The 16,292-nt window shown below is 43.5% G+C and overlaps 2 protein-coding genes across 2 annotated transcripts in view; one reads left to right on the forward strand and one right to left on the reverse strand.

Moving 5' to 3' along the window:
• Nucleotides 1-16,292, reverse strand: part of SYN2 (synapsin II) — a 205,057-nt gene that overhangs the window by 13,721 nt on the left and 175,044 nt on the right. Inside the window, exons 6-10 of the mRNA XM_055343437.1 lie at nucleotides 14,807-14,869; nucleotides 14,274-14,416; nucleotides 10,363-10,437; nucleotides 9,804-9,906; nucleotides 8,308-8,457 (exon numbers count right to left, since the gene is read on the reverse strand). Of these exons, the coding sequence (XP_055199412.1) occupies nucleotides 8,308-8,457; nucleotides 9,804-9,906; nucleotides 10,363-10,437; nucleotides 14,274-14,416; nucleotides 14,807-14,869 (534 nt within the window). The remainder of the gene's footprint in view (nucleotides 1-8,307; nucleotides 8,458-9,803; nucleotides 9,907-10,362; nucleotides 10,438-14,273; nucleotides 14,417-14,806; nucleotides 14,870-16,292) is intronic.
• On the forward strand, nucleotides 2,980-3,444 carry LOC129521708 (non-histone chromosomal protein HMG-17-like). The gene has a single exon (XM_055343439.1). It carries the CDS (start codon nucleotides 3,075-3,077, stop codon nucleotides 3,345-3,347), a length of 273 nt encoding a protein of 90 aa, XP_055199414.1. The 5' UTR covers nucleotides 2,980-3,074; the 3' UTR covers nucleotides 3,348-3,444.

The raw sequence follows: 16,292 nt of genomic DNA on the forward strand, positions 1-16,292 counted from the left end.
CTCTTTGCCAATGTACAAAACAGAGACAGACATACCAGCCCTATCTGGTATCTATCCTACTATCCTACATGAGCCCTACTATCTCGTGTAAGGGTGGTGAGACTCAAAATAATGTCTGTGCTTTGTAAACTGTAAGGTGCTAGTCAAAGCAATGATATAAGCAAGCATCATTACTATTATATAAATGATAATAAATATCAATCCAAAGGAATGCAACTCTAATGAAGCTCTAGAATTTAATGCATTGATGGAGAAAGTATCGTTGGGTGGTTTCCTGTCACCTGTTACCTGTTAGCTCAGTGTGTAGGGGATTCTGGGCTAGGTTATACCATGCCCTCTGTATATCATTGACTTGTTCCAACAAGGCTTATGAAGATGATGCAGAAGAGTCATTTTAGAACAGTAAATATTAGCTCTTAAGGTGAATGGACAGGAAATCACTGGTCTAGGAGAGAAACCAAGCCCATGGATGAGGGTTTGTGGGGTCTTGTCAAAGGCACCTTTAATTTGCTATCCTCTGGCTTTCAGCAGACAAGCTGGGAGACAGGAGCTCCTATCTCAGGTCCCAGCAGGATGGAAAGTTGAGGAAGGAAAGACACTGAGTGACTCAACTTTTGAGAGTTGTTGGCCCGTGTCCAGCTGCCCCCACCAAGGAGGAAGGCCTGTGCTTGCTCAGCATATCTGAGACAGGAAATTGGGAAAGGGTCTCAAGGTCTGGCCCCGGGAAAGAGGCCAGGCCAAGCTCCTTGCCTGACATGGCACAGAGCTATTCTGATCAGCTCCCCCAGGCTCTGCTCCCCTGGTCTGGGACCCCAGGGGGAATGAGGCTGCAGGAAGGAATGTGGTTGGGAGGTTGTACGTTCAGTTGGAGCAAAGGGGACAGCATTTTTTCAGGTACCTTGGGATCTTTCTGAGATCACTCTAGCAGTTACCAGTGCCTACCTTCCTTCCACTGAAAGGTTATAAAAGGTTCCCAAGGATGAGCTCCTCCTCCTCCTTTCATGAAGGAAATTGCTACTCCAAGGGCAGAGCTCATCTCCTGGATTGGGGCCCTCCCACAATCAGTGACTTCCTAAGGACACAAGAAGTGTCCCACGGGGGCAGTCCACAAGACCTACGGGGGCACTAAGGGCCAGGTCACTCGAGGTCAGAGTGTCAGCTTCAAGTGATTAAAGATGTCCCTTAAAAGTTAAGACGTCCCCAAAATAGTCAGTTTCCCTGAATAGTCTGCTAAGGGATCTGGTCACTAGTGACTTTATCTGAACCTGCCTCAAATCTCCTCACATTTTCAGCTTATGCTCACTGGGGAACAAATTCCCTAAAGCCAGTCCTGCTGTGGGAAGCAGGAAGGCCTTTCATTTGTCCTAAATTTACTTCTTAGCTATGTAAGTCCCTGTTAGTCCCATGATTGGGATCTGAGTCGTGGCCCTTCCCTAACTGCATGGCACTTTAGACCACAATGAAACCCCTCCTTGGTGTTGGTGTCCTTGTACTCAGAGACTTCATCTTTTCAAGCCTCTGTCACTGGAAAGACCTAGCTGAAAATGTTTTGAGTATTTCTTTAGTCCAAAGAACTAGTAAAAGGGACTGGGGGAATGTCCCACCAGAGGCCAGAGGCTGCAGATTTATGGACCTCAGCCCCTCAATTTTGAAGTCTCATCACTGCCATTTCCAGGTCTGTGGCTAGCACACAACATCCTAGATCTGGAAGATTTTATGCTACCTGCTCCAACAGCCCTAGCCCGCAGCCCACCCTTTTACCATATCCCTGACAAATGGCTCATCTTGCCTCTGAATAAACATCAGCAATGATGTGGCAGGCACACACCACTTCCCAGAGCAGCCTTTTTCTCTCCTAGTGTTAGAGAATTTACTCCTGTCTTTTGTCAGGTTAGCTTTTTGGCACCAGTCCTTTCCCATTACAGCCACAAGGGCACTGATGGTACTAAATCATGGGCTTCTTGAGGCTATTGCTATTCAACTGGAGCTCCTTTAACTTTTACTCAAAGGTTTGCCAAATGTCTCAACCTCCTGGTTATTTCCTCTGAGCACATTCCAGTTAGAGTTAGAGGTTGTCCATGTTATACTGTGGCCCTCAGACTGCAAACAACATTGCAAGTGTGATCTGATCAGCTCACAGTAGGGGAAGAGGCTCGGCTTCCTCCTGGACACCACATGTGTACTAATGCCTCCAAAGACCGAGTCTTAGGATCACTCCTCATGGGAATAACCCACAGGCCAAATAGAAAGCCCGTTGGTGCCTGAAATCCTTGCATTACCAATTCAGCCCTTTGACTCTGAAAGAATTTATAGGAAAATAATAAAAATGGAAGCAGTATGATTGGAAATTTAAAAAGATGAACACATGGAGAGCCCTAGGATGACACCTCTACTGGCATGACCTGAAAACTGTCTACCTGAAGTTCTCTTCCTGATTCCCAAGCCTCAGGAACAGCATATACTTCTCTAGAGCCCTGGATTATAAGGCCCAGCTCAGACCCAGAAGGCAGACCCCAGGGGTCAGTGAATGTGTGTGGGGGATGGGAGAACAGGGCCTGCAGGGAGGTTATATAGCCTGAGGCTTTGGCCATTACTGGCCACCAGGTGTCACTGCCACCTTGAAAACAGTCTCCCTGAAGCACTTCAGAGCCAACAATTGCCCTGGCCAATTCTTAGGGCAGCTCCGAAGCTGGCAGTCCAGTCAGGCTGAGACCATGTATGTTGTCATTAGCCAGATAAGGCTTTGCCACTCACCTCCCTACTTTCAGCAACACAGCCAGTGCCTCTTAGAAACCCACCCTATCCCTTTGAACTGGGCACAGCAGCTAGCCTGGGCCCACTCCAATGACTTTGCTCTTTGTTTTCTATAATTAATCCATCTTGGGCTAGGTGCCTGACTGACAAGGAGGCAAGTTGGGCCCTCTACTAATCTCCCCCTCAGCCTCCTTTACGGGCTAGTCCTTCAAGAGTCAAATTAATGGGAAGAAGAAGAGGCGAGAACGACCCCCGGACCGGCCAAAGCCCGCGTGCCGCCGCATCCCCGCGTCCAGCGCTTACGTCCCGCTGCCGCCACCATGCCCAAGAGAAAGGCTGAAGGGGATGCTAAAGGAGATAAAACCAAGGTGAAGGATGAGCCACAGAGAAGATCTGCAAGGTTATCTGCTAAACCTGCTCCTCCAAACCCAGAGCCCAAGCCTAAAAAGGCCCCTGCAAAGAAGGGAGAGAAGGTACCCAAAGGGAAAAAGGGGAAAGCTGATGCTGGCAAGGATGGAAATAACCCTGCAGAAAATGGAGAGGCCCAAACAGACCAGGCACAGAAAGCTGAAGGTGCTGGAGATGCCAAGTGAAGTGTGTGCATTTTTGATAACTGTGTACTTCTGGTGACTGTACAGTTTGAAATACTATTTTTTATCAAGTTTTATAAAAATGCAGAATTTTGTTTTACTTTTTTTTTTTAAGCTATGTTGTTAGCACACGGAACACTTCATTGTTGTTTTGGGGGAAGGGCATATGTCACTAATAGAATATCTCCGAAGCTAGATTGATAACAAGAGGGAAAAACACCTTCCCCTTCTAGTTTTGAGAAACTTCCTCTTGGCTCCCAGGAGGAGGGATTCCTTGATGTTGACACACATGAGCCACCTTGGTGGTGTGGAAAAACTAAAATTCATTTTTTTATGTCTTCTTCTCCCTCTCTGCCTTCAACATAGACTTGACTCCCTTAAACCCAGAGACTGTTGGAACCTGATCCCATGAAATGGTTCCCAGTATGTCAGGCAATCTGGACTTTACAGTGTCACCACTGAGATGGCGTCCCTCAAAAGAGTTCCTTTTTTTAGCTTGTGGATCTTCAGATTGATAATTCTGCCATTTTCATTTCATTTCCTGAAAGTCAGGGTCGGCTTGTGAAAAGTTGTTAAACAACATGCTAAATGTGAACTGTCAACCCTCACTCTAAACTTTCCCTGTTCAGAGCATCACATGAAGACTTCATTGGGTTTTATAGTGGCTTTCTGATTTTGGTAGTCCATTGAAGAAGGGAGTTTGAAAGTTGTTGTATACTGTAAACGATCGTCCGCCCATGTCCTGCCTGAAATACCATGATTGTTTATGAAAAGTATCTTTAATAAAGCTGGATACAGTTTGGCTTGGAAAAAAAAAAGAGTCAAATTAATGAAAGCTGTAAGGGTGGGACTGCAGACAAAGAGAGAAAGAGAAAGGTAGATAAATGGCTAGTCATTGCCTTTCTTGGTCTTTATCTAGAATACTGGGCAAGAAGTAGCTCTTAGGGCTTGTGACTCAGGCCAGAAGCTCTTTCAGCCTGAGCTGCCAAAGCCACAGAAGAAAGAGGCCAAAAAGAGGGACTTGACAATGAGGAATGCTATGTGATTTAGTGACAGCAGCTAAGGGCTCAGTGCATATCATGCAGAATTCTGGCTGGGACCCAGGTAATATTCCTTGGTTCATATCCCTTCCATATGCACACCACCAAAATCGCTCATAAGATCCTGACACCAATTCCAATATGCTGTAAGGGCTGTTAAAGACAGTTATTCCATCTGGAAATTCATTCAACAAATATGTGCTACAATGCCTTATCTAGGGGAGGAGAAGAGGAATGGTTTGTCTGGGTAGGAGGAATATTTTAATCACTGTCATTTGCATAGGAGTGCTATCACATGATGATAATAAAAAAGTAGCCAGACTTAGTTTTGTTATTGTTGTTTAACTCTCCTACTGACTGCACTTGTCTAAATCACTCTCATCCACCCTTCCTTAGTATACCCATGATGTATTCAATGGCTACCAGGTGCTAGCTACTCTGCAGATCCTAGAAGTACAGAAGTGAAGAGACCCCTATTCTCCAGATGCTTACATTCTACTGGAAGAGCCAAAGAAATGGACTGATGGGAATGATTTTAGCTGATAGCAAGTGCTATGCAGGAAATTAAAGAAGTAGGGGTGGTAGCCAGTGATTTGGATCCAAACTTTGGATTGGATAGCTGAGGAAATTTCAGTTATATTCTCATGAAGGAGCCAGCCATGCAAAAACAAAAGGAAGGGCATTTCAGAGAGAGGACACAGCTCATATAAATACCTTACCAGTGAGGAAGAGCTAGGATGGTATGAAGGCAAAGAGGTAGGTAAGAGTGCCTGTATGAATTGTTTGGAGAAATTAGAAGGAAGGACAAATTTAAGGGGGAAAAAAGAGTTCTGCTTTAGCCATGTTATATTTAGGATGCCTTTAGACATGTAAATAAAGATGTCAAGCAAGAGTTAGAAATGTGAATCTGGAGTTCAAGGAGTGGTCAGAGCAGGAAATAGATATAGTCTGGTTGAGATCACCAAGGAATATACACAGACCAAGTTCTAGGGCACTGACATTTGGAGGTTTAGCAGAAGTGGAGGGGCCAGCAAAGGAGGTGAGAAGGAGAAACCAATGAGGTAGAATGAAAACTAGCCAAGAACAGGATCACTGAGGCCTAGAAAGGAAAGTGTTTCAAGAAGGAGGGAGTGTGGGAAATTGTATCAAGGCTACTGAGAAGTCCTGTAAGATAAGGGGATGGAAAGATGAGAACTAGGTGACAAGGAGTCACTTTGACATGAGCAATTTCAGTAGGATGGTGGGATTGGCTTTTACTTTATTTTTCTAAATGGGAGATGTTTGTGGGTAGATGTGATAATTGTCTAGAAAAGAAGAAATTGATGATGGAGAAGAGAGGGATAACTTGAAAGCAAAAAGGACACTCATGGACCATGGGCCTTAGAAGAGATTCATGTGGCTAAATATGCAAATAAACTGGCAGATGTAATAGTGGCAATATGAAAACAATCTGGTTTGACAGCTCCATGGGCTTGGAGCCAGGATGACTGAAATGTCTCCTCAATCATAACCAGTGGAAATGTGTTATCATTAGGGAGAAACGGAAGGTAGAAATATGACCAGTACAGTCATAACCTCAAGCCCAAGTTGCAGTGTTTTGCCAAATGTGACAGACTGCGGTATACTTTCTGTCTTTAGGGTGGTCTGGGGTCAAGGCACAAGGTTCAAGAGGACACTAACAGAGAATACAAGAAGGTACCATCTGACGAATGTGAATTTAGTCATGATTTTAATCTAGAATCTAAACAACTTTAGGACAGGAACTGTATCTCATTCATCATCGTACCCTTAAGTCTGCTTTCTAATTTTAAGCACACACATTGGGATAGGCCTGTGCTGGTCCGTGGAAATATAGTTGAATAAAGCATGGCCCTCTCAAAATATTTAAGAGACATTTGTTAATTTAATTTAATCATGTCTGTAGTAAAGATTTGACTTTGCCCAAAGAGATATCTGGCCTTTGTACCCCCACTCCTGGGAGAGAAGTCTAAATTCTTGGAATTTCCTGAGTGATAGGAGTGTCTTTGTTATTTGTGGTGAGAGCCCATCAGACCACACATGATAATAAATGTTGATGAGGTGACTCACAGTGGTCCCTGAGGCCACATGGTATTAACCTGACTTCCAGGGATGGGGATACTGGAGACCAATTTCAAGCAGGTGATCAATCAATCAAGCAAGCCAACGACCTGAAAACCAATGAAAGCTGTGAATACTGAATCTCGGATGCGCTTCCCTGATTGGCAGCATGTGTACTGTCACATATGGACACAGGAATGTTAGGACAGTGGAATCTTCATGTTTGGAACACTCCCAGACTCTGTCCTATGCATTTTTCATTTGGTTAATTTTGATCCATACCCTTTCCTATTATGCACCTGGGAGTACAACAGTTTGTGGTAAGTTATGTGAGTCCTTCCCAAGAATTCTTGGGAACTCTCTAAACTCTATTGGTGTCAGGAGTGAGGAGTGAGTCTTGTGGAGAACTGTACTGTCAGACTTTGCAGTTGGGCAGACTCCAGGTTTCACGTGACCTTAGAATTGAAAGGGATCTAGATATCATCTGATTCAACCTAATTCTATAAGGCAAGGAACCAGAGGTCTAGAGATGGGGAATGGCTTACCAAGGTCACATACTTTTATGATAAAGTACAACTAACTCCCACATGTTCTGACTCCCAGCACAGGGTGCTTTCCACAACATCCTGTTGTAGCTTTGAATGTGAGCTTGAGCAGAGAAAAGCTTATCCTTGAGTCAGTCTGGCTTTTACTATAAGGGACTTTTGCAGGAGCCCCTATATTTAGGAAAGCTCATTACTTAATATGTTTCTTGACTTGATTCTGATATTTTCTAGATTTTTTCTTGAGAATATTTAGGTTGCAATATGTAACGCCTGCAAAGTAAGGGTCTTGTATCAAAGAAGAGCTAATGCTTTCCTGGGGTGCAAAGGGTTTTTTGGTGATTTCTCTTTGTTACTGAACTTTTATGCTTCAGATGTCATTTCTGTATAATTTAAATTTTATTGCTAGAAGACATCTTAGCAGGGTTTTGTTGTTGTTCAGTCCTTCATTTTACACATGAAGATGCTGAGGCACAGAAATAGGAAGATATCTACCCAAGTCACTTGGTAAGTCAGTGGCAAGGACAAGGCTGAACTCAGGTCTCCTCTCCATTCTAGTTCAAAATGACTTCACTATTGAAGGCCTAGAGAGTTTTGCACAGGTCTATTTATAAAAGTACTTAAGGAATCCTCACAAAATCCCAGAACAGCCCCCACCCCTTTTTTTTAATCTCACCTGGGTAGAGCATTGGACTTACTCTGTCATAAGTTCTTTAAGCTGCAACCAGATATTCTCTGTATTTCTCAGGGCTAAAGGGAAGAAGGGGGATACCTTCCACTCTTCCTCTAGGGCAGTGACAAGCAACAATCTGTAAATTTCCTACCAGGTCTGCAGCTGGGAGACTGTCGCTGTGAATGTGATTGGCCATGAGTCACACACCATAGTCAACTGAAAAAAGCTGCCTCTCCCTTAGCAAGGAAAGCAGATTTCTAATTTGAGTTTTACCTTGTCACTCTCTTCCAGAATGAGGGACCTGACCCTCTCTTCTCTCTAGACCAGCAGACTTCTGATAAAGACCCTTCTTTCTCTATAAATGTGGCAGACTCCTCACAGACAATGAATAGCTGGTGAAAGGACCCAACCTTTCTTGAAGATCTCCCATCCAAAAGTGGGAGTATCCTAAGGGAAATGGGATCTGGTTCTCCAGAGACTTCAAGTTCAGAGAGGAAATCCAGTAATCTATTTCTGGACAGTTCAATAGCTGATACCGCAGACTGCTAATGAGAAGGCTCCTCCATCCTGGAGCCACAGTGGACCTGGGAATGGTTCTTGGCTCTCCTGTGTCTCTTCCTCTTGCTTACCTGTGGCTGCTGGGTGGTTAAGGGTCTCTGAGGGGACAGAACAGGGGTCCTGGATAGCAGCTGGTTCATCTTGCTAATGACTAGTTCAGTAATGAGTTGTCTGTCTTCCACCTGGTGTTCACCAATAAGTGGCATACTGCAGTCCATGACCTAGTGGAAGATGTAGCCCAGGTTAGGAAAGGGTCTGGAAATATTTTTCAGAATGAGTAGGCATCAGAGATAGGTTGGGGATGAAACCAGTGTTCTTTTCTTGAGCTGGAAGCATGTTCCTTTGCAGAAATAGCACCTCTGTCCCCAACTCCAGCAAACTTTTGCCTTGGGTCCTTTCCCCCAGACTTCACCCAGGCCAGGGCTCAGTGAGACTGAAAAATTGGTAGCTGAAGGTAGCGGTGAAAAGGAGAGAGCATGGAGATAGCATAACTCCAGGGCTCAGAGGTTTGTTGGCAGGGAGAGCAGGAATACATGAAGGTCATTACTTTAACTCTCTAGTTAGGAATAGGCAGTTTTCATCTCCGAGATTTTTCACCCATGCAGTTTCTATCTCCACACATATTCTACCCATTAAACAACTAGATTTCTGCTTTTGCTCATGACCTGGGATGCCTTCCCTTTTCACTGCCATCCTAATTCTTCCTGTACCTCAAGGTCCAGGTAAATGTTTTCCTCCTTTAGGAATTGTCCACCTAATCAGGATCATAGATTCTATAGTCCAAGTCTCATTTATGGATGAGAAAACTGAGTCCCACTGAGAGAGGGGGATATGACTATCTAGAATACTACATGCCAAATACTACATGCCAAACAGATCATGAAGTAGATTTTGAAACCCACTTTGGACTCCTGACACTAATCCTTTGCAAATATCACCAACTCCTGGCAAGGAGCCTTTCCTGCTCCCAGAAGATTGGGCAGGAACATGTGTGAAGGATTCACACTGCTACTGACTTTCCTTTACTATGGAAAAAGGGAGTCCATCAAGTTTTGTTAGAGGACCAGGCTGAGTAAAGTATCTCTGAGGCTCAGAGAGATGCTAAGGATATCCTGTATCCAGCAGACCTGAACTCTAGCCCAGGTTGAGACAGTGATTTACTCCATGGCCTTGAGCACATGTCATGGCATTAGGCCTTAGTTTTCTCATCTGGAAAATGAGCAGATTGAACCAAATGATTCCCAAGTCCAGCTTTCAGAGACCAAAAATAGTAAATCATTATAGTCTTCCTAGAGAAATAGCATTAGGTTTGGACCCCAGGAACCCAAATCTGGCATCTCTTCCCCATTGGGTGGATCAGCCTAGCTGGTTGGAAACAATAGCTCCCCACTGATGGAGGTATTTCACTATGCACATCCATTGGTAGTGTTGTCTGGGAACCATCCCCTGGACAGAGAAACTGTAATCTGAATGTAGTTTGGGCCACTCACATAGTTCTGAAGCCAAGAGCCTGGCCTCTAGCCTTGGAGGTTGTCTCTTACTGAGATACTCTTTGTGCCAGACTTACCTCAAAAATGTAGTCTTTTCCATCTTTGCCATGTACAGCTTTGACAGCACAGATGTCCAGGCCACCAAACATCTCAGAGCAGGTGTCCACCCACAGCTTGTACCTGGAAGGGATGGGATGGTGTTCTGAGGCTAGGGTGTTAGCTCATTTCAAGCCTGCTTGCTACTCACGATTCCTTGGTGCCTCCACCTCATCCATCCCTTCACCTCTCCTCCTCCCCTCCCTCTACCCCCATCAAGCATGTTGCCCTCTCTACAGTGCTCTCTCACTTTGCTCTCCAGATTCCACCCATGTTTCCAGGCTCAAAGCAGGTCCCACATACTCTAGGTGGCCTTGGCTATTCCAGTGCAGAGTAACTACTCCTTTCTTGGAGCTTCTACATCATGTCCATTCTATCTTTATAATTTAGCATATAACCAAGTCCTACCTAATCTTGTTACCTGGTTGCTTAGGCCTTTCTGTTCTATCTTGATTAGAGGCTCCTTTTAGGCAGAGCTCATTTCTTTCACCTCTTCAACTATGGAGCTGAGCTAGGGAGTGGACTCCTTTGCTCACTCACCTGTCTGACATTGCAATCTGCTCCAGCATTGCAGAGCCGGTGTTTGTCTTCCAATTCCCTGAGATTGACGTCCTCCTGCAATAAGGTGCCACCAGAATAGGACAGGCAGTGAGCCACATCAGCAAGGGGAGGGCATGAGACTTTCCAGAATTTTAGTTCACTGCTAAAATTACTTACCTGCTTCTCGCATAAGTAGCCCAGGCACCTGTCTGCTGAGCCTAGAACCTGGATGCCCTGCCAACGCCTAACCTCAATGTCTTCCTCCTTTCTGTAGTCCAGCCCAGACTGCTGCGGCTCCATGGAGGCTTTCCTGATCTTTTCAATCAGATGAGCACTTGCTCTCCTGAACCCCTAAAGGACTTTGCCTGAACCTCACTTAAAGTCCTATGTCTACTTTTCACATTAGTTATTTGAGCTAAGTCTTAAGTCCACAAGTCTGTAAACCACTTGCAGCCTATCCACTTAGTATCTGGGCTGACTTGGCATATACAAAGTGAATTCTATTGATCCTGGGAATGCTCTCAGGATTCTTGTGAATATCTCCCATGGCTTCCTTACTGGCTCATTTATTTGTTTATTCAACAGTTGATTTCTGAGAGTCTACAGTATTTTAACAATGTGACTCTGGACAAGTCAGTTAACTTCCTCAGGCTTAAGTTGCCTCATCCATTCAAATGCAGCTGATGGAATCAAGTCACCATCTTCTCTGAAATGCCCTCTGCATCCTCTGCACCCTCTCCATCCACAAGCAGGTGTTAAAGTCAACTAGTCTTGGACTAAATTGGAGGTGGATGACCTGGTTTCTGGTCTGGATTTGCCCTTGACTGCCTGGGTGACCATGGGTGAATCACTTCACCTCTCTGAGCCTCTTATCATGAGGTGGTCATGAGGATCAATTGATACAGTTTTAAATAAATTGTAAAACACCAAAAATAGGCCTTCTTAATTATTTGTCTTCACTCAGACACAGTCAAGAGGAAGGGGTGGCCTAGAGGACAGAAAAGCCCTGTCACACTACTGACAAAACCGTTCATGTGCTGTCCTTGTTACTTGCTACTGTCTGGAGAGAGGATGCATGTGGTAGTCTCCACCCAGCAGTTCCCAAGAGTACCTTCCCCAGAGGCTGATCTCAGACACTGAGAAACCTAGACATATGGCTAATTTTCACAGCACTGAGGTGGCCTAATGAGTCAACTGATGTGGTATTAACAACCCCTCACACTTATACAGTACTGATTGCTTTCCAAGGTTCTTCCTCCACAAACCCTTCACCAGAGCTTCAGTACAAACCCCTGTTGTGAGCAGGCTGACATCCTTGCCCCAACTTTATAGACAAGGAGATTAAGACTCAGAAAGGTTAAATGACTTGCCCAATGTTATGTATACAGTCATATTAGATGTAAGATAGAAAAACGTCCAAGACTCTTGGTTCCCTCATTGTGCTGTGCTTCCCCATACCCTACTACCTAGTTCAGAAAACATAAACAACTAACAGATGAATGACTTCCAAAATCTGAGTAGTGACACAAAGATAGATCATAATAAAACTAACACTGTCTTCCCAATGTTGGTGGTTTATGAGTGTGTCCCTGTGACCAGGCTGGGCTCTTCAACGGTAGGGGCAGAGAGTCACTCACTTCCTGGTCCCCAGAACAGGACCCTGGTACGTAATAGGGGCTTGGAAATTTGAGCGAATAATAATAATGTCCTTCAGACTTCACACATCTCTAACAATGAGATGCAGGGCACAGATCCATCCTAGGTTATCTAGGTTGCATGGGAGAGCATCAGGGACACCCCAAAGCCACTCAGTAACAGCTCAACTACCTCTCAGGACTTGTAGGTCATCTGACATCCACAGAGAGAGGCACATTATGGCCTACTGAAAGCAGAGTGGTAACAGTACCCTCTTCCCACCAAACATGGCTGTCTCTGGATCTCCATGGTGAGAGCTAAGGGAGTAGGGAAGACTCTCAAATTTTATCTTGGCTATTGTCAGGTCAATTCTTTCTGAAAGCAAGGGAGCAGATAGATGATTGGGAAAGAGGAGCCAAGAGGAGCTGAATATTCCCCTAAATAAGTGTCCTTTGCAAATTAAAAAGTAAGTAAATGTTTTCTAAAGCTTCTTTGGCTGCTCACCTTTCATCATTAATAGAGGATTCTCTTTTCTTATGCTTCTTTGAAATTGCTTTTGGAAATCCTAGCCTTTAAAAATGAGGTGTCTTGTTTTAAGGATCAAGACACTTTTGCTCCACTGTCATAAGCATTTTGTGTTTATTTAGGAGATTTTACTTTGTTATTTTGTTGTATTTTTTAATTTAGGGGATTGTAAAAGTAAAGGGTAGGAAATCTGCTTTCCTAGGTGCCTACACATACTGATTTTTCTGCTTCTTTTAGCTACTTTTTACAATGGTCTTTTATTTATTTTTATTTTTTTTTACAATGGTCTTTTAAATTATCTTATATCGTGTACACTTTTTTTATATCGTGTACACTTTTAAAACAATCCTAAATTCCTTTTTGAAGCAGCAAGACTTTAAATAAAAAAATTATAAACTTTTAAAAAGTAGCAATATAGTAAAAAAAAAAAAAGTAAAAAAGATTCTATGCTTCAGTTCTGTACAAGGGCTCTTCCCTGAATACTTATTGGGTGCCTCCTCTGTGCCTGCTGCTGCACAAGTTGATGGGGCTGCAGAGATGATTTCACTGTTCCTGCCCAGGGAGCTCTTTAAAGGATAATAGAAATTCCCATGTGTGCAAAGGGCGAAAAGAGAGGTGTGTGCAGAGTTATGACAAGGGAGGGAGGGGCATGGCTCCTAACTAATTCCAGGGGTGGGATTTAGTACAAACACTAACCAGGGGAGACAAGAACAATGGAAATAGATGGACAAGGGAAAGGGAAGCTGTTTAGGCTTAAAGTCTGCTTAAGTGCTGAGCGGCCAAAAACAAATTTGTATGTTAGAATGTTCTTCATTTGTAAAGGAAATACTACCCTATAGGTTTTACAAAGTGAGAGGCTCACATTTCCAAAATTGGAATTGTAAGCTATTTGCATTCTTATGTATATTATAGAAGATTGGGTCATCTTTAAATCTTTTCTTTCTCTAAATTCGAATGGAGGAAACTTAACTTTCCATTCTGGCAAATGGACATAGTTAGGTGGAGAAGTCATCTATTCTCATAACTACTAGGCTTTTAATGCTGTGGAGTGTTTCCAGGGCTATATATTTTCATTTAGGAGTTCCTTAACCTTTTCTGAGTTCTGGCAGCCTGGTGAAGCTTATGGATTCCTTTCAATATATAAAAATATATAAGATATGTAAGTGTATAAAATAAAGTACATAAGATAACAAAGAAACCCAGTTATTTAAAATAATTATCAAAATATTAAACAAATCTGCAATTAGTAGAACAATATATTTCTTTGTAAATAACAAAAGTATTTTCAGGTACAAATGCAGTGACAGTTCTAGTAACTACCATGATTCCTGAGTAGTGATAAAAATAACTGGTATTTAAAGATACCTGGCGTAACTGTAAAGTGAATCAAAAATCTCTGTGATTACCTTTAGTAACAAAGGCACTTGTGCTGTTGTTACTACAATAGCCTATTGTGGTTTATAACCGAAGGGATGTCAAATTTCATTTAGAGGCTAGTGAATAAATGAATAATGAAATAAATGAATAAAATAAATATTCATTTTATTTCTCATCTTAGTTAATGTGACCTCCTCTGACTAGAAAGGAACTCACGCTAGGATTCCCTGACTTGAATGGCACCCTCTCTCTGGTCTCTGCCTTTTGGTCCAGGTGAGGCAAAACTGAGAGTTGGCTGCTACCTGGAGGCTCAGATATTCCACTGGGCTGAGGAGAAAGTGAAGAGTATCTGCTGGGTCCCCAGCCCCACTCACATATAAGCCTTGTAGTTGTTGCCTATCTTCTGGACCCGGATGTCATACTTGGCGTCAATAAAAGGCTCTGCTGTGGCATACGTCTGGGTGAGAGCCACCACACTAGCAATGTCCTGGAAGTCGTAGTGGTTTTCCACTTTGACCTAATGTTGGAGCAAGGCAGAGAGGAAGAAAAAGAGACATACCAATACATACACTGAGAGTCATAAGAACTCTGAGCCTCTAAACCCACCACGATGTTGTCGATCTGTATGTAAACCTAGATGTCACATCTCCCTAGGACACCCTTCCTCTCTAGTTTCCCCTCCTAGAACTCAGGAGCCACACTTGCTATAAAGGGCCCAAGAGCCCAGGTGAGTGGCCTGTACTCTGCTTGTTGGAAGAGGTCTGTTTGGGTAACACTCATGGCTTCAGAGAGGCCAAATCATTCCTTAGAAAGAATTCATGGGGAAAGGAGGCATAATAAGGCTCTCTGAAAAGTGCCCTTCTTGGCCTCAACCCCAAAGCATAGCAAGCCCTTACCACGGCCTTACCTTGCCCATGCCTGAGTGAGCATGGCCAATCTTCACCACCACAGGGAATGTGGGCAGTGTCAGCTGAAAGCAGAGGAGGAAGGAATGAACTGGTCAGACTGTGCCTCATCTCTGTGGAATCTTACAAGTATTTTTCTTGGTAACACCTTTGGAAGGGTCCTTTAAACAACTAGACCAACTTACTTGGTTTACAAATTAAATAACTGAGGTCCGTAGAGTGACAGTGACCTGCCTAAAGTCATAGCATACTAGTAGCAGAACTGTAAGAACCCTGTTCTGCCACTCAGTACTCTACATCTTCAAAATTCATTGCTTCAATCTCTGCATTAGACAAACCCTGGGCAGGATCAGTCCTTAACCAAAGCGAATTTAGAAAAAAAAAAAGCATCTTTGAAAGGGTGAATCCTGTTGTATATAAATTGTATCTTAGTAAACCTGAATTTAAAAAGAAATATATCCTGGAATCTTAATGTCCCTTTGTCTTATACCTTTTAGTACCCTCCCCTTCCCCTTCAAATGTCCAGCTTCCTATTCTGAACCTGGCCTTTTCCCTTCCTTTCAGTGTCTTCACTGTTCACCAACACTCCAAACTCACCACCAAACACAGCATTAGGATGCTAAGGCCTCTTTCTGCCCAGTTTGGGGTTTGGGAGAGATGACTTAAGAATTCAGCATGCTTATAATTTGAAAGACATCCTTAAGAGTGTAAACTCTATTTTGGGATAGTCATACTTTAACAGAAGGACAATAGAAACCTAAAAGGAGAACTATCCTCCAAAGGCAGGATTTCAAGTGGTTACAAAGTGGTGATGGAGGAAGTACTAGGGTGGAGTGGAAGAAGCACTACACCATATGTCAGGATATTTGCACTCTAGTCCTCTCTGCCATTAACTTTCTGCAAGTCACTTTCCCTCACAAGTCACTTTGTCTTCACATTTGCCAAACAAAGAGGTTGGACTGGATGCCTTTTCCCATGCTTCCAATACATCAGGCTCTATCTTGGTTCGAGTGTTATATGAGGAATCAACCTGGTCCCCAAATCTCATCCTTCTCAATCAGACTCAGCTCTCTTTCAATTCTTTTCTTTTCAAACATCACTACCACACCAAAATGGGAAGATATCTTTTGAAAAACTTAAAGTTAACTCTGATAAAAAGTCAGATTCCTATGGGAATTCTGGGTGTGGACAGATACTGGGAACACCCAACCTGAGGATTTCAGTATTTCTGGCTGAGACTAGTTGAAGCTGGGGCAAAGAGCTTCAAAGGGCTTTGGAAACATGTAGTTCAAGCCTATATAATGGGGAAGAAAGTGAGGTAGAGGTTGCCAGAGAGACAAAGGTTGCAAAGCTACCTTGTGACAGAATCGGAACCTAGCCTTCCACCTTCTAGTTCAGCACTGTGTGGGAATATCCTACAATAATCTCCTGGGTCTCTTTTCCTTTGGAGACTTGGAGCCCTATGCTCTGTCAAACAGAGCAGACAAG

The sequence above is a fragment of the Nyctereutes procyonoides genome, unplaced genomic scaffold, assembly GCF_905146905.1.
Source record: "Nyctereutes procyonoides isolate TBG_1078 unplaced genomic scaffold, NYPRO_anot_genome, whole genome shotgun sequence".
Taxonomy (NCBI): Eukaryota; Metazoa; Chordata; class Mammalia; order Carnivora; family Canidae; genus Nyctereutes; species Nyctereutes procyonoides.

What these genes read in the sequence shown, in the direction of transcription:
- LOC129521708 (XM_055343439.1), top strand. Translation starts at nt 3,075, where the DNA reads ATGCCCAAGAGAAAGGCTGAAGGGGATGCTAAAGGAGATAAAACCAAG.